This window comes from Euleptes europaea, chromosome 5, assembly GCF_029931775.1.
Source record: "Euleptes europaea isolate rEulEur1 chromosome 5, rEulEur1.hap1, whole genome shotgun sequence".
Taxonomy (NCBI): Eukaryota; Metazoa; Chordata; class Lepidosauria; order Squamata; family Sphaerodactylidae; genus Euleptes; species Euleptes europaea.
Genome location: NC_079316.1, coordinates 97,020,939 through 97,045,797, shown reverse-complemented (window position 1 = coordinate 97,045,797; position 24,859 = coordinate 97,020,939). Strand labels below are relative to the sequence as shown.

General features: G+C 42.8%; 1 protein-coding gene across 1 annotated transcript in view; it reads left to right on the top strand.

Annotated features, from left to right (window-relative positions):
• The window catches only part of CABCOCO1 (ciliary associated calcium binding coiled-coil 1), a 120,849-nt gene that overhangs the window by 16,796 nt on the left and 79,194 nt on the right, over positions 1 to 24,859 (top strand). Inside the window, exons 3-6 of the mRNA XM_056850523.1 lie at positions 12,982 to 13,085; positions 13,699 to 13,868; positions 20,106 to 20,250; positions 23,282 to 23,354. Coding sequence (XP_056706501.1) covers positions 12,982 to 13,085; positions 13,699 to 13,868; positions 20,106 to 20,250; positions 23,282 to 23,354 — 492 coding nt within the window. The remainder of the gene's footprint in view (positions 1 to 12,981; positions 13,086 to 13,698; positions 13,869 to 20,105; positions 20,251 to 23,281; positions 23,355 to 24,859) is intronic.

Genomic DNA, 24,859 nt, shown 5'->3' with positions numbered 1-24,859 from the left:
CCTAACTTCGCTTGCGTACTGGGGATGTGCTACAGCGCGAACTTTCCCTTAGGCTCTCTTCAGTCCTTCGTGGGCCTCCTCCTTGGCTCCCTCTCCGGAGGCCCTGATAAGCCAGTTCCCTAAAATCTGCCCTTCTTTTCCTTGGGGGTAGGTAGGTAAGCCGCCCTGACCTGGATGGCCCAGGCTAGCCTGATCTCGTCAGATCTCAGAAGCTAAGCAGGGTCAGCCCTGGTTAGTATTTGGATGGGAGACCACCAAGGAATACCAGGGTTGCAGTGCAGAGGAAGGCACTGGCAAACCACCTCTGTTAGTCTCTTGCCATGAAAACCCCAAAAAGGGGTCGCCATAAGTCGGCTGCAACTTGACAGCACACACAGGTAGGTAAGTCAGGTTTAGCCTATAAGGCCATCGTTAGGGCTGCCAGGTCCCTCTTCGCCACCGACGGGAGATTTTTGGGGCAGAGCCTGAGGAGGGCGGGGTTTGGGGAGGGGAGGGACTTCAATGCCATAGCGTTCAATTGCCAAAGCGGCCATTTTTCTCCAGGTGGTCTGATCTCTATCGGCTGGAGATCAGTTGAATTAGCAGGAGATCGCCTGCTACTACCTGGCAGTTGGCAACCCTAGCCGTCGTGGCTAGGCTTGCCAACCTCCAGGTGTCTGGAGATCTCCCGCTGTTACAACTGATGTCCAGGTGACAGAGATCAGTTCACCTGGAGAAAATGGCCAGTTTGGAAGGTGGACTAGAGTGGCATTATACCCAATTGGAATCCTTCCCCTCCCCAAACCCCACCCTCCGCCCCAAAAATCTCCAGGTATTGCCCAACCCGGAGCTGGCATCCCTAATCATGGTTCTATCATGAAGATTAATAACAAAATTATAATGTTTAGGCCTGACCTGGATAGTCCAGGCTAGCGTGATCTTGGAAGTTCAATAGGGTCAGCCCTGGTTAGTACTTGAATGGGAGACCACCAAGCTGGTCCAAGGTCAGTATACAGAGGCAGGGAATAGCAAACTATCCCTCTTGCCTTGAAAACCCTATGGGGTTGCCATGAGTTGGCTATGACTTTGACAGCAAGATAATAACATAAGAACATAAGAAAGGCCCTGCTGGATCAGACCAAGGCCCATCAAGTCCAGCAGTCTGTTCACACTGTGGCCAACCAGGTGCCTCTAGGAAGCCACTAACAAGACGACTGCAGCAGCACCATCCTGCCTGTGTTCCACCGCACCCAAAATAATAGGCATACTCCTCTGATACTAGAGAGAATAGGTATGCAGCATGACTAGTATCCATTCTAACTAACAGCCATGAATACCCCTCTCCTCCATGAATATGTCCACTCCCCTCTTAAAGCCCTCCAAGCTGGCAGCCATCACCACATCCTGGGGCAGGGAGTTCCACAATTTAACTAAGCGTTGTGTGAAAAAATACTTCCTTTTATCTGTTTTGAATCTTTCACCCTCCAGCTTTAGCAGATGACCCCGTGTTCTAGTATTATGGGAGAGGGAGAAAAACTTCTCCCTGTCCACTCTCTCCAAACCATGCATAATTTTATAGACCTCTATCATGTCTCCCCTCAGCCGCCTTCTTTCCAAGCTAAACAGCCCTAAGCGTCTTAACCGCTCCCCATAGGACAGTTGATCTAGTCCCCTAATCATTTTGATTGCTCTTTTCTTTTAAGTAACACTACTTAACGTTTATATCCAGCATTCAGAATGCTTCACTCCTTTTTTTCTTGTAGGTGTTGTATTGGAGTGGCTGTCTACAGATGACCCAAAGTAGGACAAAAGTTGCATATGCTAATTTATTTCCATAAATGAAAATTTTCACATAATTTACACATAATATAAATACAACTCACCACCGTGTCAGCTTTTTCTTTTACCCAGGTGTTAACTGGTGATGAGGACCTTTCCAAGGCCCCTGCTTTTTCTTCTTATGGCTCATTATTTCTAATTTACTTCAAACAGCCTGGCTACTATTAGCAGATATCTCTGGATGCCCTGCTTAGGAATCTAGTCTCCACATCCACTAAAGCCAACTTTATTGGACAGAAGCAGAACCGGAATGTTTCAGGTGTAGCCAAGCCTTAGAAAAGAGAACTGTCGTCTGAGAAAGAGGATGTCTGGTGGCCCTGAATCATATATAATATCACCTTGTGTTTTGTTTACTGTTATCTTGACATTGCATCTGAAGAAGTGGCCCTAGTCCATGAAAGCTTATCTGTTTATAGCCTGCCTTTCTCATTGAGACTCAAGGCATGTGTAAAACGCAGTGTAAAACAATGCAAACACATAGTGTGAGATTCCCAGTAAAAATGTCAAATGATTCCAAACAAATTGAGTTACAAAAGTACAAAATGATATAGTAAGAGCAAGATAATACATGCTATACACAGAAGTGTAGATCATAATCCCATTCCTTTTATAAAAGCACTTTCCTGAACCATTCTGTAATAATATACCCCTATGCCCTTTACAGCACATTCCTGAGGCTGTGTAGGAACTGGTTGCAATAGCATAGGGTTGGCTCCTTTTTATTTGTGGAGACTTCCAAAGTTGTATGAGAGACAGAAATCCACCAGATGAAGTTTTTCCCCATCAGGTACATGTTCACATATTTTAATAACATCATAGAAACAGGTGAAGGTTCCCTCTTATGGTGCTTTATGCTGGGAAACTTACCGTGGATTCTGTTGTGAGGCTATTAAAAATGGAACACGTAAAAAGTTTAGACTCTACAAAGATGTGAAATTGAGGTATTGGGTTGCAGTCTCCCCCCCACCCCCCAAACAGGACTTCTGTGTGTTTAATGGCTGTGTGTGTGTTACACAAACATGCTGCCGTGCATACATAGCAGGCAGGAATTCACCTCTTCCTTCCCTCCTCCAAAACTCCTCCCTCTCAAGATCTGCCTAAGGTCACAGAATCAGCATTGCTGACAGATGGCTATCTAGCCTCTGCTTAAAAACCTCCAGGGAAGGAGCACTTACCACCTCTTAAGGAAGCCTGTTCCACTGAGAAACCGCTCTAACTGTTAGAAAATTCTTCCTAATGTCTAGACGGAAACTCTTTTGATTTAATTTCAACCTGTTGGTTCTGGTCTGACCTTCTGGGGCAACAGAAAACAACTTGGCACCATCCTCTCTATGACAGCCCTTCAAGTACTTAAAGATGGTTATCATATCCCCTCTCAGTCTTCAACTTGCTTCAACTTGTTTCTGGGTAAACATGTAGGATTAAGCTGTTGGTCTTTTAAATAAGCAGAAATGCTTGATTCAAATAATCAATTTTATTCAGGCTATTAGCACATCAGTTTAAAAAAAACAAAAGACAAATGTATGGCCATGTAACCACTAATACATATTGATTTATTGCATCTCTTTGTTGCTAGGGTCAATACTTCATAATTTCTTCGAGCAATTATAGCTTATTCAAGATGTTTCTTCTTAAATGTATACTGTTCACTGATTTCAGATGTGCTCCCTTCAGTATTATGTACCTCTCTCCCGTTGATGCTGTACATGGATCAAGGTAGAAAAGTGGCTTTACATTTTCTGGTATCTGTTTTTTAAATTGATGCCATGTATGAACATAGATTTACAATTGCACTTCAACCTTCCTACAGTTTTTTATCACCCAGGAGCAGATTTTTTCTATCTGAAGTGCATCTTTAGTCCTCCAATTTTTCTGTAGAGTTTTACAAATGTAGAACAGGGTTTAAACATTAACCCTTCCTTGCTGTATGAATGTGTCTTTCTGGTTACTTTTAATAGGCACAGTATGGTTTCCTGATCAGTTCCTCCTCCTTTTCCACGTCTGGCCGTCTGCAGCAGAGCCATTTCCTTCATTGCCTCTCCTCAGTAGTTGCCATTAAAATTGATATGGGATTCAAAAATTACCTCGTGCTTAATTAACAGAGTTTAAAAGAAAAACACAAGCACTGATGGCTACTTAACATATTAGCATACACTTTATCTATATTTGCAATATTTACAGTTTTTTGCAATATTTACAGCTTACTGTTGAGAACGCTACAAGCCTTCCAAATGAATGTTAGGTGATACTATTCACTGGCAGTTGGTATGTATCTTGACTCCTTGTTGTTATTTTATGTGTATAATGCTAAATGAGTACATGCTATTATAGCAATATTAAGTTTCGTTATATTTAATTATTATTTATTAATACAGAGATAAGCATTCATCTCATGCCTTTTGATTGCCCGATGGATAAAGCTTCGGCGAAATAGGAATTTTACCGGAATCCTATCTCGGGTCATAACAGAAAAATTCTAAAAAGGGAAAATATACCCTATTGATGAAACTACACAATCAGCCAAGAATCAGCTTGCTACTTGTTTTGCCTTAAGGATCTTGAATCGGCGTGGTGCTTTTCAGCCTACAAGTGACGCTCCTAACCTGCACACATCGGGACGAATTCACCCGGTGCAGTTCATTATAACAGCTTCGAGACTTAATTGTGTTTTGCTTTATGGATGGAATTCAGTTTATGTAACTGGAAAAACTGTAAATATTGCAAATATAGATTAAGTGTATACTGATATGTTAAGTAGCCATCCGTGCTTGTGTTTTTCTATTAAAATTGATATGGTCAATTAAAAAGACTTGCCCGTGTCAAATGCTGGCTTCCTCTCTTCTTGTTGGTAATCATCCATGCTTCTAAGAAGATAGGGGAAATACACCTCAGTTTCTCTTTGCGTGTGTTTATTTAAATAAACTATTACTATGCATACCAGATCAGAACCTTATACATGCTGTTCTGAAGAGGGAAAAATAAAGGTAATATTGACAGATTTTTCATACCCAAAAAAGAAAGCTACGAAGGAACCATGGCTATCTCACTAGTGTTGCTGTTGGTGCCTCCTCCTTCAGAGGTGAGATGGGTGGCAACCAGAGACAGGGCCTTTTTAGTAACGGCCCCTTGCTGATGGAATGCCCTTCGCCTTGGGGCACAACTGGCTCCTATGCTGATCTGTTTTAGGCGCCAGGTCCAAACATTTCTGTTCACTCAGGCTTTTATTTAAGGAGTCTTTTAACACCACTCTAGTGTACTTTTAGGCTGAATCAGTTATTTTTAAGCTGATCAATAGTTATGTTTTCATGGATAACCAGAAAAAAACGCACATGAAAAATGCCCACATGGAAAAATGCCCACACAGGAAAAAGTCCACATGGAAAAATGTCCACACGGATAATTACCCACACAGGAAAATACTCACAGAAAATGTGTCGTATTCACAATTTGTTTAAAATTATGAGTACCTTTCTGTTGTGGATTTTAATTAATACTGCTACCATTCAGAGGGATAGGATCGTGGTTATGGCTTATTGAAAGGTAAGATCAGTCACACACACGCACAAAAGAAACAAAGTCGTTTGTTTCAGCAAAAATCAATCTTTATTAAATTAACTCAAGGGTAGGGTTCACTGGGAGGTACAACAAATAATCCTTTCTACATTGCTAAATTTCCTAACCTTGCCAGAAGCCTCTGGCAGGTACTAAGCTTACCCTCGAGTAGGCATTCTTAAAGGACAAGATCGCCTCTCCATCCTTACGGACTGGTATCGAAACTCGAACTGGATACTGCTTTCACTTCTACACAAAGGAAAATACGAAAGCAGTAAAATGCAGATTGCAATGGATACTCTGCTGACCACTTAGTTAATTAACACATTACATCATTTCCTTGAACTGGTCAGCATCTATACATTCAACATTAACCATTGCCTGTCTGACATGTAACAAAGCTCGCCACTTAATACCCAACACTTTCCTTTTAATTACAACTATAATGGAATTTCAAATAAATTCCAGCCCAATCCTGGGGTGGGAGTGGGGGTACTTGCGCTGCGGCCCTGGATGGTGCAGCAAGAGCACAGCCGCAGCACCTCCTAAGAGGTTTGCTGCGCTGTGACCAGCACAGCAAAATCAGCATTTTAAACAAAATAACAGTGAGGTGGACGATGGTGTGGGTGCGCCGGAGCGGAGGGTGCAGAGCGGGGGACCCGGCTGCTGTGGAGGGAGGCAGCAGGAGGCCGCAGCAGGGGTAGGACTAGGCAAAGCATCTCACTGGGCGGGCATGCCCTACAACCACCAGGTCTGGAGGGAGGGCCCTGGAGGTCAGAAGAGGGGTGAGACAAGGCAAAGGAGGATGTAGGATGGCTCTGCCCCCACCCAGCCCCAGGTGGAAGCAGCAGAGGCCGGGAGAGGGGCAGGACAAGGCAAAGGAGGAAGGAGAATGGCTCCTCCCCCACCCAGGCCCAAGGCAGTGCAGCAGAGGCCGGGAGAGGGTCGGGATAGAGCTGGGGGTGGGTGGGTTGCCCTGGCTACGGGAGCATGGCAGTCCAAGCCGCAAGCGGCGGCAGCCACCAGGGTGATGGGCCCACAACTGCATACCACTTGCCAGTCCTGATCCCTCATCCCATGCTGTGGGCACAACCCCCCAAACCTTAGTTGTCCCTGAAATATCAGATGGCAAAGCGGGCTGAGGTGGATGAGGGAGGGTCACAGCTACGGGGATGCGGGGGGAGCAGTAGGGTGTCAATGGCATCTTTGGCGACTAGAGGGGGGCCTACCCTGGTGAAGGTGAACCCTCTGGACAGGTTGAGGCACCAGCTGTGGTTGAGAGGCAGTTGCAGCCAGTGCAGGGGTTGCAGAGAGAGGATGGGTTGCCTAAGATCCCCTCTGCTCATGTCTGCCCCTCAGCGACTCCTTGTGCCATTCCGAGCAAAGCCCCAAGGTGACCAGTGGCCATCACCACGGTCGCCAGGAGAGAGACCAAACCAGCGCTTGCCTCACAAAGTGCACTCATATTCGTTTTTGTATCAGCTTTCTCATAGTTTGATGTAGATGCACTTCCGTGCATTATAAGACAGTGTGTATACGGATGCTGTTTTTTCTTTTCTTTGTTGCCACAATTTACAGCACAAGGTTTCACCCCTTTTTTCTTTTTCTCATTATTTTGTATGCTGCCTCAAGCATGCTCCCTGGAGAGGAAGGGTAAAAATGCTAAATAAATAAAATAATCAGAGCCAGCATGGGTAAAATTAAGATGGTTTCCCCTGAACATGTCAATTTTACCATCGAGTAGAATCAGAGGGGACAGTGAAAAACATGGCGGTGAAGCAGGCTGAAGAACAATTGTTACAATGGGACTGCATCTGATTCTAGTTGCAAGGCAGTGTGGCCTATCATCCAGGATAAATAAGTGGGGGAGTGTGTTGTTCCTCACTAGCTGGATGGGTTGAAGTGATATAGTAAGAAAAGTAGACCTTATGAACAGTAGCAATGCATGTTGACAGAAGTGGGTGGGGGAAGATTCCCAGGTGATCATTAATACTCTTACACATGACCATAGCCTTTTAGCAAATTAGAAAAAAAGGCAGATTGCTTACTAGATTTCTGCTGTTGATCAATATGCTGTGTAGGAAGAATACTATTCATTCAGGATTGTCCTTTGTAGTGGAAACTGCGGAAGACCATTGTACTACGAGGAGGTAGATGGTGGTCAATGCAGCCCTTCCCCATGTGAGAGCAATCTCAGGTCGTTAGGGAGTTAACTTTCACACAGCACTGTAAATGATGAGCACCTGGTGATGGGGGAAAAGGTTAGTTTTCACTCTGTTAAAAGAAGGGGAGGGCTTCAGATAAGGAGCCAGCCAGCCAGGAGGAGGGCGTCTGGACGGCTGCCAGAGAAGAAGCGGCTTGCTTGCCTCCCAGGAGACAACTTCCCATCATTTCGGATTCAGCCTGGATAAAGGGTATTTTTTTGTTAAAAGATTACTTAGCCTGGGTAAAAGGGTGTATTTTTTGTTTAATAAAACTGTGTACTTTGTTTTCCCCCAACACTTGCCTGTTGGAATCATTTCCTTACCTAACCATGGGTAATACATCCTTTTCAAACAGTTCAATTCAAGGAAGAATGAAAACATGCAGCAGCAGAGTTTTCCTTTCCAGGTCATAAGGTGGAACCAGTAAAGGTGTGCCTAACACAATTATGTTCAGACTACGTAATTTCAGGAAACATTTTTCATGTAGATTTTGTTTGCAAGGGAATCTCTGCAGGTTTGTGCATTGCAGAGGATTGTGAGGCGCTGGCCTTGTCGTGTGTGTGTGTGTGCCTTCAAGTTGCAGCTGACTTATGGCGACCCCTTTTGGGGTTTTCATGGCAAGAGACTAACAGGTGGTTTGCCAGTGCCTTCCTCTGCACAGCAACCCTGGTATTCCTTGGTGGTCTCCCATCCAAATACTAACCAGGGCTGACCCTGCTTAGCTTCTGAGATCTGATGAGATCAGGCTAGCCTGGGCCATTCAGGTCAGGGCAGCCTTGTCATAGGGCCTTGTTATAGCCCCATAGGGCTGCCAGCCTTCAGGTGGTGGCTGATGATTATTGGTGGTGGCTGATGATCCTGCTATTATAACTGATCTCCAGGCAACAGAGATCAGTTCACCTGGAGAAAAAAGCAGCTTTGGAAGGAGGATTCTATGGCATTATACCCCACTGAAGTCCCTCCCCTCCCCAAACCCCACTCTCCTCAGGCTCCACCCCAAAAATCTCCAGGTATTTTCCAACCTTGAGCTGGCAACTGTGTTTCCTCATGCAGACTCTGTGTGTGTTCTCAAACTCACCCAGCATTTCCACAGTTGTGCGTTGCAAGGAAGAAGGGTAATTATGCACAAGCAGTCTTTCAGTGAAGCTCATCCACCACTATTCATCTTCTCATTGAGGAACACATGGCAAGCTTCTGAGGAACCCTGCTGTTCCTCAGAGCTCACTTTGAGCACTGCTGCGCTAGCAAAACCAAAAATATGTTCGTACCTTCTCACAAAAAGTTTGAGAAAACTGCAGAAAAATATGTTGAAAATGAAAGCGGGAAGTTGTGCAAGTATGTATTTTTTTTTTAAACTGGTTTAAAATTCTCACTCTGGAACATAGATTTTTCGCTATCTGATGCTGCCTGAATTATTTTCTATATTTTGTAACTCACCTCAAGTCTAGGTGACAAAGGTGAATTAAAATAAATCAAATAGATTTGAAGCTCAGACATTATTAAAAGGGGGGATTGAAATCAGAAGTAATTAATACCATAGCACTATGCAAGATAGGACATTTTGGAGGACTTTCATTCATAGGGTCACCATAAGTCGGAAGCGACTTGACGGCACTTAACACACACACACACACATGCAACAAGCATAAAGGAGGAGGAGTTAATGGTCATCGTCTTAGAACCGCGCCTCCTCCTCCTTGTTTTTTTTCCTGTTTGGGGCTGAGCCGTACTGGTTTGAGAGGTTTTTCCCCCGCCCGTTCTGCCTGGGGTGTGTGTGCCCGTTCGCGTCTCTCTCTCTCTGGTTTTAGAGGGGGCTTCAGTTGTGTGTCCTCAGGTTTTCCCTCATTCATAAGATCGGTTAGGTCTATTTTGATGCTCGCTTCAAATTGTAAATGTAATTGCTTCAGATTACGTAAGGATTAATAGTGTGATTTTAGACATTGTTAAGGAAGGGTAGTGCTTGAGTTTTATTGCATTGTGCTTTGTCTCGTTAAAAATGAGAAAGGTCACTAGATTGCTCTTACTCTGGTTTTCATCAGTTTTTGAAACAGTGACTTAGAAAGGGTTAGTTTTGCTTGAAAGCAAAGAAGGCTTCAGTGTTCTTAAAAGAAGTCTGTGCATATGAAAACTTGTGCAAAATCTTTATCAGATCCCCTGACCTCAGGAATAAGTGGACTGATGGCTTCACAGGTTGGGCAGCTGCAGTGGGGAGGGGCTAAAATCTATCTGTTCTTCCTCTTCCATGAGCAGAATTCCACTTACAAGAGGCAGAAGGGGACATTCTTATTTTCTTCCTCCTCCAAACCGCAACTGCTGTTAGTCCTAGTGGCTCCACTAGCACAGAGAATAATCTTTCCCAAGGTCAAAAAGGACTTGGGTGGTGGAGTGGATAAGAGGGGTAAGATCTCAGACAATTAATACCTTCAGCTGGTGGTTTGCTGGATCAACTCAGTTGTTGGGGGAATGGAGCTACTGCATTGATTTAGAGAAAGTAAGCAATAGAGATCCCCCTAGACGATTATATACTGACAGTGGTACTATTTTTCAGGTAGCAAAGTCTGTGGAACGTGCAAAAACATTCAGGATGGTGAAAACCCAAGCAGACCACCAAGAGCTCTGGGAGGATCTCTCCAAATAGGATACTATTGGTGTCAGAACAGCGAATGAGACAGTGTAAAGTGGTGTACATTGGGGTAAAAAAAATCCTAACCAGATAGAGAGTAAGAACTGGCAGTGACTAATCAGAAGTGAGGTTGTCAGGTCATAGTGAATAATTCAAACACAGCAGTGTGCATGCCAATGAAAAAGACAAATAATTAAGAAAGGCATTTAAGTTAAAATGGGCAGTATCCTTTTGCCTTTATACAGATTTGTGGTGTAGGCACATCTGGAATACTGGCTACAGTTCTGACATATATTGAATATCATAGAGCTGAAAAAAATACAGGAAAGCACAATCAAAATGATCAAGGGGCTGGAGCATTTTCCTTGTGAAATAAAGCTGACGGTTGTGGGGGTCTTTCTTGTTTAAAGAAAAGGCAACTGTGTAGTAGTTGATAAAATCATCCCTGGTATAGAAAATATGAATATTTAAAAATTATTCTGCTTCTCATAACACAAAGACTTTGCATTTGTGTACCGTTAATTTCTGTTTTTACTGTCACATGATATTCTTCTAGATTTTGGAGAACTACCTGAAGTTATGGTTTCTTCTATGTTTATTATAGATGACCCTTAAAAACAAAACTGCCAGGATAGCTTTATCAAGGATAAGAATATAGCAGGAGAGATCTCAATAAAGCAGTCTAGGCTGGTATCTAAATTTGCAACAGAACAAAACCTTAAATGAATGCACAGAAGTAATGGTAACATGTAGCTGAGCCATCTTGAAGTCCAGAACACATAGAACAGTCATGCTGATCCTGTAATTACTTATATCTTCCCCAGATTAAAAGAACAACAATCACTGTGGCATGCTTAAGCATGCATTTTTAAAGGTTTGTGAATCATTTTTAAAGGTTTGTACAGGGGCCTCTAACTAATGGCTTGTGGATGTAGAGCAAATGTAAAAAATTAGGTGCTTTGTTTGGTTTTGTTAATCAGATATGAATGAATAATCATTCTGTTTGTTTGTTGCCATTTAACTCTGAGTTCCAGTTATGGTAAATGCCCATTAAAAACAAAGTTAACAATGATTTCTATAACCCTCAAAGTGTTCTGCAATCCAGCACTTCTTGTTTTTTTGGGGTTTTTTTTTAATTGCTTGTGATGCTAAGAACTTGGGGTAGGAAGTTGCTCCTTGTGTTGACTTTGTCTTGTAGGACAGGGCTTCTATTTTGAGTTGGACTATAAATCATCCCATCTATTTTTGGTGCACTTCCTTGTTTAAGAAACAGAACAGCTGAAAAATAGATGTTATTGATTTTTTTTGCTGCCTAGTGATAGCATGGACTATTTGATGCTTTTAAAAATAAATGTGTGTTTAGACGCACTGAGCACGTTTATTATTACACCTTTTTTTCCAGTTATGTGTAGAGCAAATCTTTGAGCCTAATGTACTCAATATCCCTTCTAACAATGGAAGTTACATAAAATAACTCATGTGGAACCTGGTACATAAAGATTTCCCAGCCATCCAATAATATTTGTTCTTGCCTAAATTGTATTCTCTTTTGGAGAGAGATCGGTTTCTTCCTTGCATATGTTGCTGATTTGTCTAGTGTGATAGATTTTGTGAATTGAAAACTTTATCTAGGAAGACTACAGCATTAAATAGGTACTTTCTGAATGGAGTGATACATTTTTTTAAAATACTAAAGAACAGAGTACACTGATGTGCTACAAAAAGCTCATTATTTACTTATACAGTTGCAATATATTCTTTATATGTTGCAACCTGTATAGCTCCTATGTATTTGTTTATTGTTGATGGTTTTCAGGTAGAGAGAGGACTTGGGCATGTGCACATGGGCACCCTAGACAAAACATTTCAGTGGTTTCCCCAACAGGTTAAAGGGAAGAGCAAGAGTCCAGTAGCACCTTAAACACTAACAAGAATATTTTCTGGCAGGGTATGAGCTTTCTGAAGAAAGTGAGCTGTGGCTCACGAAAGCTCATACCCTGCCAGAAAATATTCTTGTTAGTCTTTAAGGTGCTACTGGACTCTTGCTCTTTTCTACTACTGCAGACAGACTAACACGGCTACCCACTGTGAATTAGGTTAAAGGGAAGGAAGAAGTGTGATGAGGGGGGATAACTTGCAGGAATAGGGTGGGTTACCTCTTCTGCTTGTGGTGGAAACTTGACTTTTTATTATCATCCTCTTTTTTTCTTCTTCATTGCAGTCTGTGAACCACATGAACTGCATTAGAGCCCAGGGGTAATCCCTAGACCAGGGCTTCTTAAACTTTTTCCACTCTCAACCCCTTTTTGGCAGAGAAATTTTTACGTGACTCCAGGTGTATAGGTATATAAAATAGGTATACAAATCAAACATTTACTGATAATAAATCATAAAGAAATTTATTTTAAAAAAATTAAAAAATTGGGACCCCAACATTTAGTTATGCGACCCCATATGGGGTCGCGACCCACAGTTTAAGAAGCTTTGCCCTAGACCATAGTTCAAAAAACCACTGAGTTAGAGATTCAGATGTATTTTGCTGTCTCGCATGAGCTGGCATTTCTGCTTTGCAATGAAGCATTCAGAATGTTTCATTTGCAAGTCTAAAACAGATTAATTTTCACTTATCTGCTATTATTTCTCCTGTCCCAAATCAACTAATATGTAGTCAGTGTTGGCAGCAGCCATTGTTTTTATTTATATGCTGATTAAATGAGTTCCTTGAGATCAAAGACATTATACATGTGAATCCGGTTGTAACTATAATGTATTGTCTTGGTATAGGAAGAAGACAAAACGATTAAAGATTATGAGACAATGGCTTGGAAGTTCCTTTCTGCTACCCAGATTAGCGTTCTGTTGGAACAAGATATAGCAGGAGTTCAAAAGTAAGTTTGTGGAGCTTTTTCTCCAGTATAGATACATATGTCAGCTTCTGTCGTTATCCCCTGTGATAAACAATCTGTCTGGCTTATATATGTTCTTGCCAATCTTTTCTAAAGGCCACACAAACAGAATCTTACCCTTATTTTTGACTGCTTGACCAGAAAGTGTATCATTTTGTGCCAGATTGACACTTAAAGATAATTTGTGTACTCTTAGTTCCCTTGAAACCTTGTTTAAGAGGACTATATAAAGGCAAGGTTCATTAATGATATAATGCAAGCCTAAGCAGAGTTGCACAATTCTAAGGCTATTTCAAAGGATGTAACTCTACTTAACTTGCACTGTAAATATACATCCTGCCCACCTAAAGCTCAGGGCAGTTAAAAACATGGACATGTTACAATAATAATTAAAATTTACTTGTGCCTGAGGTGCAGCAGTTCTAGGAATGGCAGGATAGCACATTGCCACTAGGTTAGCAGGATCTAACCTTAACAAAAACCTGTTTAACCTGTTCTTTTAAACGGGGGGAAATGGGAATTCATTTGTCCCAGTTCCATTGGCTGACTTGGTTTTATGCTCCAGTTTTGGATAATTTCAACTTTTTGATCACAGACATTTGGAACTATTTCTGAATTTGAAACAACGTAAGACATCTTTGAAAGAAGCTGTTTTGTTGGATTATTACGTGTCAGGATTTTGGTGGGCTAAAGAGGTGGAGTTCGCAGCTGTACAGATAGCAGGATTCATGACTCTGCTGAATTTGCTGTTGGAGAACCTTGGCAGTAAGTTTTTCTGTATTTTTGTGGTTTGTTCTTCTTAGGAGTGATTGCTTTTCAGTTTCTTTTGATTTTCTGTGTCTCCGCAGGCTGTAAGTTCTATTTTAGCTAACTGTTGGCCACAACTAAATGCTTGAAAGAGGAGATGATGTTAAAGCTTGGTGAGTTGGGAGAGCGAGAGAGAACCCACAAAAAGTTTAACTGTTAAATACAGTGATGTATTACATAGGCTTAAACAAGGTTTTAGACTGTTTAAAAATTTCTACATACCCTGTAACTAATAAAAAATGTTTTGTAATACATTCCTCTGAAAGCTGACCTGCAAATGTAATTCATTTATTTTATATGTGCGGGTCAACTACACAATCCAGGCACTGTCTACCATCCAAAAATCCTCTTTCATACACTGAAACTGGTTTCTGCAAAGAAGTTATTTATCTCTCTTGTAGGAAGTTAATTTGGGCATGATTCAGCCAACATCGACGCTTGTTAGTCTAACAGCACATTCCTGAGCCTCGAGGGTGAAAGCCCTTAGGAGGCCAGGAAGGTGCCGTGCCAGAGTTTGAGCCCCCCACGCTGGTGCCCAGGTGATTTACGCCGGCGTTAGTGGTCCCAGCGTCTGTGTGGTGGCCCGGACGCCGGGTGTTGCTGTAGCAGCGCTGCCCCGGAACGTAAAGACCCACGCTGGCGTTCTGGGGGGCATCCCGGCATCCCAGGAGGCGTTCCCAGGGCATTCTGGGGGGAGGAGCTGCCGTTAGGCAGCCTCCTGTCCTCTTTTGCCCCGAGTACACCAGCAGCTGGAAGAGCGAGGCTGCTCCTGGTTTTTAGCAGGCGCAGCCTCGCTTTTCTCTACGGCAAAAAGCCCCATTTAAAATTTTAAAAGCCTTTAAAAGGCTTTTTTTGAGTTTTCGGCGCCAGGGAAATGGGTTAGGAGGCACCGCCGCGGTGCCTCTTCCCTGCCATCCCCGAACGCCGAACTCTCAGGAATGCACTGGGAGTATTTCAGTGGGGAGAGTGAAGCATGTACTTAAATCTCTCCTGAAATCAGTTGAATTTTGTTTGAGGCAAGTCAAGCCATGTTAAGACAATCTCAGTACCCTTGCATATTGTGCAGGAGCTTCAACATCTGCATGCTAAATTGTGATAACAGTTCTCGCTCTGAAGAGGAGGGCATCTTGAAGCTTGGGTGATTCCCTTTGGCTGCTCAGGGAGGCAAGGGTAATCTTTCCACTTCTCCCGCACAGAATGTGCGGCTTTCTTCAATAAGAGCCAGGGCCTTTTTGGCCCTGGCTCTGGCCTGGTGGAACTCCCTCCCTAGCAACATCAGAGCCCTGCAGGACCTTAAAGAGTTCCGCAGGGCTTGTAAAATGGAGCTGTTCCACAAGGCCTACAATTGAGGGCAGTCGCGGATGTCATCTATGCTGGGCTCCCTGCCTTTCCCCCTCACTTTTAGTTGAATTAAGCTATGACCTATGGGGGAATTGGCTGCAAGATTTCTCAGTAGAAACTAATTTTATTGCACCATCTGTGGTTTTAGCATGATTTACTATTGTTTTTATTATTTTAATGGAATGAATTTTTATTATGTTTATAGGTTGGTTTTAAATGTTGTTACCTTCTGTGAGCCTTGCTTCGGCTGGGAAGGGCAGGATATATAAATCTAAAATAATACTTACATACATACATACATACATACATACATACATACATACATACATACATGGGAAGATTGGTGAGTTCTCGGCCACTACCAAGAAACTTTACACCTGGCCCTCCATGCCATGAAAATGTTGTAAGTCCCATGGGTAGGTGTGCCCATTGCTGCATTACAGTCAACAGATTTCTTATCCCGGGATGGCATCAGATCCTTTTCAGGACCCCTAGATAGGACAGCCAATTACACCTCCAGAAAAGCCCATGAAGCTGTGGCCATTACAGCAGTGGCAAAGTAGCCCTTGTCTATAGGGGTAACGACTGGGGAAGACAATGGCAAACCACTCTATAAAACAGTCTGCCTAGTAAATGTCGTGATGTGACGTCACACATGTTGTGATGTGATGTGACGTGACGTGATGTACTTGCACAGGGGACTACCTGTCAATCTAGCATTGGCTCCTCGAGTTTTTCTCAAGGTACTGGTCACTCTGGTGGCTCTCACAAAGCAGGCAGTCCACGAATTGACAGCTTCAGTGTTCCAAGGGTGGACCTTTTCTCCCTGACTTCAAAGCATGTACTATCATGTTTCTTTTCCAGATACCTCCATCCAAGGGCAGAACAAGTGGATGCTCTACTCTCTCTGTTGTCCCAAGGACTGCTGTGTGCCTTTCCTCCACTGCCGATAATTCTGAAGGCACTGAGAAAGGTATGTCAGGAGCAGGCGGTGGTCATCTTTGTGGCTCCTGAGTGGTCTCGTAGACCATAGTTCCCATCTCTGATGGAACTGTCCATACAGCAGTCATGGCATATTCCTGTGAGCCAAGACATGCTACAACAGGGCCCGGTATGGCACCCAGATCGAGAGTGGTTATGTCTGACCGCGTGGCTCCTGAAAAGAACAGGTTGCTAAAATTAGGCTACCCTACGGAGGTAACGGATACCATCTTGGCCTCCAAAAAGTTATCTATCAAGCACATATACAATTCCTCCTGGAAAGCCTTTGTGAGATGGTGCCAGCGTAAGCATGTTGACCCCATTAGAGCCATATCTGGGCCAGATCTTAGCTTTTCTGCAGGACAGAGTCCATCAGAAGCTTAAAGCTTCTACCAGCCATAGTTACCATAGTATCCAAGATAGCAAGAGTCTCCACAACAAAATATCCGCACATAGTTTTGTTCCTTCGAGGGGTGATGCAGATTAGCCCTCCTACTATCCACCAATTTTCAACCTGGAGACTACATGGGGCATTATCAGCCTTTACCACAGCTCCCTTCTAGCCATTAAGAGAGTTTTCACTTAAGTGGCTACGCATGAAGGTCTCTTCCTAATGGTGCTGACTTCAGCATGTAGGGTATCTGAATTAGGAGCATTATCGGCTAGGAAAGGCCTATGTATATTTCATTAGGGTAAAGTGGTTCTGTGACCATACCCCAACTTTATTCCCAGAGTCAACCCCCTTTTTCACAGAAGACAAGAGATTCATCTACTGTCATTCTGCCCGCACCCGAAACATGACAGAGAAGACATGGCACACATTGGACCTACACAGGTGCTTCGTATATACATCAGACATACAGAGTCCATTAGGAAAATAGACTCATTCATATCACTGGCTGCCCCCAACAAGGGGAACAAGATGTCTAGGTCAGCAATCAGTTATAATATTAAGCAGTGTATATTTGAAGCCTACAAGGCCAATAATATTCCCATACCTGCAGGCATCACTGCACATTCTGTTTGGAGTGAAGCTATCTCTGCCACCTTCGATCGCCAAGCTTCTGTGGAAGAGACATGCAAGGCGGCAGCATGGTCCTCCATTTCGACCTTCATCAGGCATTATAAGATAAATTCACTCTCTTTAGCCGACGCAGCCTTGGGATGCTGAGGGTTACAAAATGTGGTGAATTAAGATTAATTTCCCACCTGAATCAAGGGACACCACTTATGAAAGTCCCAAGCTTCAAGATGCCCTCCTCCTCAGAGCAAGAATGGAATCTTGGATACTTACCATGAGGGTTCCTTCTGCTGTGAGTTAAGGAGGGCATCTTGCCCGCCCAAACAAAAGTGAAGAAAAGAGGAACAGTATGGATTAAGATTCAGACAGCCCGTCAAGCAAGTCACACCAAAATTGTATTCCTGGAACTTTCAGTGGTTAAGCAGTCAAGCACCAGTGCAGAAGACTGACTTGATATGTCTCCTTCAAAAACAACAAACAAACTGATTCAGCTCCCCTTTCCTTTTCTATTGTACCTACATCTTGCCTTATAACAGAGTTTTCACCTGCTCTTGTTAAGATTATATGTTTTGTATTCCCTCCTGTCCTTCTTCTTGTTAGCTCAGAAGGAGTTTAAATTGAGCAGGAGATTCCTGCCTGGGAGACAGGAAGTAGAAAGATTAGTCCTGCTTCCCTGAGCAGCCAGTGGGAATCACCCAAGCTCCAAGATGCCCTCCTTACCTCAGAACAGAAGGAACCCTCATGGTATGTATCCAAGGTGCAATTTTTCTTTTCTCTTTGTGGCCTTCTAAATTTTAGTCATGGTATTTCTAGCATGTGTGTTATCAGGATCAGCAAGATCAGCATGAGCAGAAGGTAGCCTGCAATCTACTGGTAAACATCTGGCTGATGTCCAGCAGGCCCCCAGCACATGCTGGTTGCTGGGTTTCTTGTAAAGAATGTGGGACAGGATAGATCTTGGTGTGGTCCAACAAGGGACCTCTTCTGCAGATGTGAAAACTTAGTATCCCTCAACACAGATGCACTGTACATTGATTTCCCAGTATGGTCTCTTGTTTTGGAAATTTCAAATATATCAGTTTACTCAGATTTTAGTAAACACATATGCTCAAACCCCCCCCCCCATACACACACACTCACACTCCATCCCAAAATTAAATGGCATGGCATCATTGTACAGTGAAAAAGAATTGTTGGTCTCATAGCTAAAGGCATTTACCACAGGGAGCAAAATGACACTGAGGCTACTGAACTGTTGAAAAGTCTGCACTGATTGAAGGGTAATCCATAGATTTTATCTTCTGTAGAAAAGCATGTATGTACCTAAGGGATTAAAGTCAGATTAATCTCATTGAGATACATCTTTTTTTGGGGGTGGGGAAGATGTTGTACAAATGTAAACAAAGTTACCTATGTATCTACTTCCTTGCAGCTTAAAGAAAAAATATTAATAATGGTGGCTGTGTGAGCAATGACAGAGGATATAGAATGTATCATATTGCTTACTAAAGTTATTCTTACTAATCAAAAGACTTTCCATAAACCCAAGCCATATTAAACTGAATTTAAAGTACTATCTATGCAAGCAAGCAAGTCAAGTTTATTGTTTAGGACCATAAGCCATTACAATGTAAAAACAATATAACAAAAATTTTTAAAAAGTAATATCTATGCAGTTAAAAGCTTTCTGATCAGTTGCTTTTGTTTATAAAGTTAAAACAGTTTAATTCCTCTGTGGCTTGTACTATAATACTGATCTAATTTTGCTGAATGGCCAGTTTGTGAGAAGGTGGGGGGGTGGGTAACAGGCCGAGGCCCCATTCTTCTCTCCCTCAAATCACCCACTAAATCCCATTTCCCCAGATGTTGCTCATCCACAGCACTACATTGCCTCTGGTAATGGGAGGGCACCATTCAAGCCAGATTTGGCCCAGGGACTGCCAGTTGCTGACCATTCAATCTGTGCTCTGATCGTCAGTGCTTTGTCATAGCAGGCAAGATATGAGAATTGGAATCTTTGGATTCTGAACAAAACTTTTTGAAATACAAAGCAGTTCTTTGAAAACAAGCTCTTTGAAACCTGAGAACTTGATAGGCTTTCCAGTCAAAGGTGTAATCTGTCTTCCTTTGGATTTATTTCCATAGCCAGTTATGCCTGATGTTGTTTCAGAGGCGGTTGTCCTAAATTGGCTCCCCTGAACAAGGAATTCTAGTTTATTTTCAGCTGCACACTCTTGTTCACTGTCACAGTCAATTTGAGGGCCAGTGTTTGCTTCTAGGGCTCTCCACCACCTCTATATCCCAAACACAATGGCGCAACTGTTACTTTATATGCCATAGCGGTACACCTCTCTTTCAGTCCAATTCAGCATCTGATTTATCTTGGCATAAGTAAATTTTGGGAGTATGTGCAGCTGGAAGTTTTATTAGTGCATGGTGGCTTGTGCTAGGGCTTTAGCATGTGCATGGATCTGCTGGATCCAATCTCAAGAAGTCTAAGACAAAAGTTTTTTAAATTACGTGCATCCATGTCCAGTTTTTTTTACCAATTTTCAATATTTTTTTCCAGGATAGCTGCATGTGTAAACAAGAGCTGTATCTTTCTTCATTTAGCAAACATACTGTGCACAAAGCTTGATCATTATCATAGACTGCTAATGAATCCCAGAATCATCTAATTGAAGTATCTGCCCAAAGTTGTGATTCCCATCTCTGTAAATATTTGGGCTGTAAGCCTTACCAGCCAATACCAAGTGATCAAATCATGTGGCATTCTTTCCGACTTGATGTAAAAACTTCTATGTCTTATAGTGTGGTCAGTTTTTCAATTTTTTGTTTTATTTGTGTTGCAGCCCAGCACATGACACTGGTGGAGAACATCCAAGAACTTAGAAGAACAATGGCTGGAATTGGGCAGTGTCATTCAGAGAAAAGTGGGGGGTTTGAATTCTTCACTGTAGATCAAGCCAAAGCTATAGTTGGCTATCTGGAAATCAGGTAAGTGGTCTTATGTGTCAGCTCTTAGAAGTGTCAGCTCTTAGGCAAATTGACACTGGTACACTTTTTTTTTCTTGCTCCATGTTCAACAGCTATAGGGAGGAGGCCAAAAAGGCAGAGGGAGTTTGTGTGATATATTTTGGGGGAGGAAGGAAAGGGAGGTAGCTATGAATTCGACTAGAATGTGTAATCTTGTTTGCAGTAAGCCTTCCTGAATCAGCTCTGTGAGTCTCTCTGTAAAGTTGAACTAAAAAAACAACCCACCAAAGACCAGTAGTTTAGTAAATGGCACCATATTACATTATACAAGAGTTCTATGCAAATGTGGCTCTAAGCATATAGATGATGAATAGGAACCCCCTGGCAAGTGTGCCAATCAGCAGCATGCCAGACCCTTTTGCTTACCATGCAGGGCCAGTTGTCTTCCCAAGCAACCGAAGAAAGCCCCTGAAGCACTGGGGCCAGTGGTATGGGAGAAGGTGATTCGCTTCTGTACCCACACAGTTCCCATCCTGGTTCAAGGCAAACCCTGAGACACTAGCAGTCCTGGGACTCAGCTTGCTTCCATTGTGTCTAGCTCAGTACAACCCTTGTCTCTCTCTTTCCCTTCCTCCATCCATTTTTTCCCAGCATTCAGGCCAAAATTTTTGCCTTCCTCTGGTATAGATCCTAAGTATGATTAATACCCAACCTGCCTTTCCCTCCCTTCCTGTATTCAGTTCACACCTGCTCCCCCTTTGCACAGGAGCAGGCATTGAATCCAAAGTGCATTGCCCTGATATATGCAATCACTGCCCCACAGTTTTGGGGAGTAAGACTCTTGCAGGTTGGACCTGTGTACGTTCATATGTGAGATCCAATGAGCGGGTAGCAGGTGAGCTCACAATCCTAATTCTTCATTGTGTTTAGGCACTACTTATTTAAAACCATTTCTGTGGAAAGGCAGCATAATGGGAGAAGTACTTCTTGGTAGGATGTATGAAACTGTAGGAGGGTGGCTTGTCCCATGGATAAGGGAAATAATGCCCATAAGGTGTGTTCTTCCAGCCCACTGAACACACACACAGAAGGAAGATCATGATGCCTTCCTTCCCGCAGTGAACCTTTAGTTTATGTTTAAACAGAGTATATGCCACCCCTTCTCTCTGAATATATATATATATATATATATATATGTTTTATTTTTTGGGTGGAGGAGGAAGTTGCTGTTGAACCCCTGAGAACCATCATAAAAATGAGGCCAAATGCCTAAAAATGGTGGCTCAACCCATGCATCAGTTCTAATAAGACCTTCCAGTGATTACTCCCCCACCCTTTTTTCCCTTTCATCTTGCACCCAGGGCAAGCAGGCATCATTGCATCTCCTGAAGTTTTCTTTCAGGAAACAGTTAAGGTAGGAAAATATGTCAGTGTTAATGACTTTCAGATATTTGCAAGGTGTCATAAAAAGCCTTACCCTATAAGTTCGTTCGCATCTGTAATCATTAGCTGAACTGAAAAATCTAGTCCAGTCCCCTGCTAATGCAGGAACAACTATAATACCCCAACAAGCAGCTATCTAGTCAATACTTAGAAACCTCCCTCAACAAAGAATCTACCACCTCACTAGGGAGACTGTCCAAGTTAGGAAGTTCTTCCTCAAATTTAGATGAAACCTCCTTTGCTGTAGTCTGAGTCCTGTCATCCAACACAACTGAAAACATGTCCACCTCATCCTCCACATGGCATCCTTTTAAGTATTGGAAGGTGGTAGTCCTATCACCGTGCAAGTGTCTTATCCAATGTAGACATTCCCAGCTCCTTCATGACAAAGGCAATTATGTCAAAGGCAGTTCTGCTTTGTTAGACTAGATTTTTAAAAACTACTATAGGCTGCTTTCAGTTCTAATCCCTGACATTTAAAGAAAGAAATTAGTGATTTGTGACTACGCTACTGGGTGCATAGAATGGGTAGGTATTCGGGTCAGTGTAGTCACAAATCGCTAATTTCTTCCTATCCACAGGGAACATATCTATTTGTAAGTCCTGAAGGGGGAAAAAGGATGACCTCAGCAGATGCTAGGAGACAGTTTATTGAAATCATAATCATGTTCACAGTAGCATGAAAGCATTATGACATCAGAGAGCACAGAAAACGTCGCATGTAAGAGCAAGGCAGATTACAGGACAATTCTTTGTCATTCACAGAAGAGCTTAGGGGGCATCACAAAGGAGGCTTTCTGGTGCTTATTTATCCTTGCTAATTCTGGACCGTTACAAAACATATCCTTGTAAACAAATTGCCAAATTCCTTTGCCAATTGAAAACCGCCACCTTTGTTACATCGAGCAAGGAGAAGTTTATCAGGTAGAATTTTTCCTTGTCTGAGGCCTAGTCTACAAATGAAGCAAAATAAGGTGGTAGAGTTATGATGTGGCTGAGTGAATTGCTGTACTGTACCATCCATCTTGGCTTGCCTGTGAAAGGTACCTTTTAAAAAATAATAATGTAGCATTGTGATTTCACAGGCAGTTCTGCACCATGGACAGATGGACTGTGATAGAACAGAGGTTGGTGGAGTACTGAGGGAAAGTATCGTTAGTCTTAGAATCCAGGAAAAGAGGTATATACCTATTTAAACCAACGCCAGTGTTTGAGTCCATTTAGTGCTAAACATTCATAATTCTTTGTTATGAAAAATGTCTCTCCCCTAGGTTTGGAGAGTGCATTCTCTGTTCTGTTGTTGGTACTCCTTACTAAGTTTGATGGAAAACATTTAAATGCAGAGTAAGGTATATTTGCTCACTGATATTTACAAATCCAGAGAAGAACATTCCAACACTGGTTTCACAATTTTTGAAATGAGGATAAAGATCTGTGAAGCAGATGTATAGGTCATGGAATGAGGAACTAGATGAAGCTCACAAAGCAGAGCTAAAATAGTCTCTAGCTTCCTTCCCCCCACCCCCAAGCTTCAAGATGACCCTAGCAAGTGCTTAAAATGTTTTTCTTTTTTTCTCTTTAACTGAATATCCATTTTCTTGTCTTCCAGCTTATTCCAGCATTATGCACTATATGAGTATCTTTTCCATAGTCCCCGGGAAGAACTTGTGATAGGAGATGAGGTAAGTAATTTATATGACTGGAACTGATTAGGCGGAATATTTTAATGCATGTTCTCTGGCATCTGTTTTCTATAGCTCAAAGCAACTTTGTGTCAAAATTGTTCAAGTGTTAACAGCACAGAATAGCAGCTGAAAGAATAAATGAGAAATACGGTAATGCCTGTCTCCTGCGGAATTTGAAATTTAAAAGAATAAATATGCCATTTTGGGTTAAGTTTTTTCCTGCATTGTCAAGAATATCTTCTTTGACAGCATTTATCAAGCTGATATAAAGGATTTTAGTCACAATCATGTGTGGCTGTGAAGGAAGGGCCCCCAATTTGCAGACTGTTTTAAATGACTGTTTATGGTTCATGGGGCTTGTTCTCCTTTATTTTGTTTCTGGCACCATGTCCTACAATCAGGGGTGTCAATTCAAATAGGTCAGAAGCCCAAGCTGCCCCACCCAGCCGAGGTCCAGTGTCTGCTGTGATAATTTCCCACTGGTACATCACCACAGGGGAAGGGGCCAGTAGTCAAACCAGTGGTTAATGTCAAAAGCACTGCTCAGTATCCACTTCCAGTATGTACCCTTTTACATTTCATCTGCTAGCATCCCTTCAGGGCCATCACAACAGACTTCAGCACACCCACTTCCCTTTGCCTCGGGACTGAGCGCTCCCTTTGTAGCTCCATCTCCTTTCCATATGAACCCCTTGTCCTCTAAAATCCTGCCAACCATCCCTGTCACCCCTTTTTTCACTGGCCCCAAGCTTCTGCTGCCACTGCCACCCATAGCGCATCCTTCAAATTGCGCATCCATTGCAAACTGACCTCACTGCAAGCTCCTGCATTGTTAATCTCAGTGGAGTGGGGGAGAGAATTCCCCCTGGGCTGGATTCTGCAGAAATCAATGAGAATTTTTGCTAACTAAGTGCACCCTTGTGGATTGCTGTCTAACAGGAAGAGCCCTACTATTCTAAGCTGTTTGTTGAAGGGAACCCAATTCCATGTTTATGATAATTTTTCTGCTCTTCTCAGTTCTTCCTTAATTTGGTGTACCCCTTTGTGAAGTAAAAAGGGTTCCAGGAGGTGGGCAGAGAGAGTGCAACTCTGTTGATTCTCCTGGAGCTCTCAGTAGCTTTCGATTCCGTCGATCATTATATCCATCTGGACTGCCTACCTGGACTGGGATTGGGAGGCATTGTTCTGCGGTGGTTCCAGTCCTACCTGGAGGGTAGGTTTCAGAAGGTGGTGCTGGGGGACTGCTGTTCCGCCCTTTGGCCTGAGGGTCCTGCAAGGTTCTATCTTGTCCCCTATGCTTTTTAACATCTATGTGAAACCATTGGGTGAGGTCATCCAGAGATTTGGGCTAGGTTCTCACCGGTGTGCAGATGACACTCAGCTCTATCTTGCACTTCCAGCTGATCCCAGGGAAGCTGTAGAAACAACCTGTACTGGTACCTGGAGGCAGTTTTGGAGTGGATGTGGGCTCATAAACTGGAACTTAGTCCTGACAAGGGAAA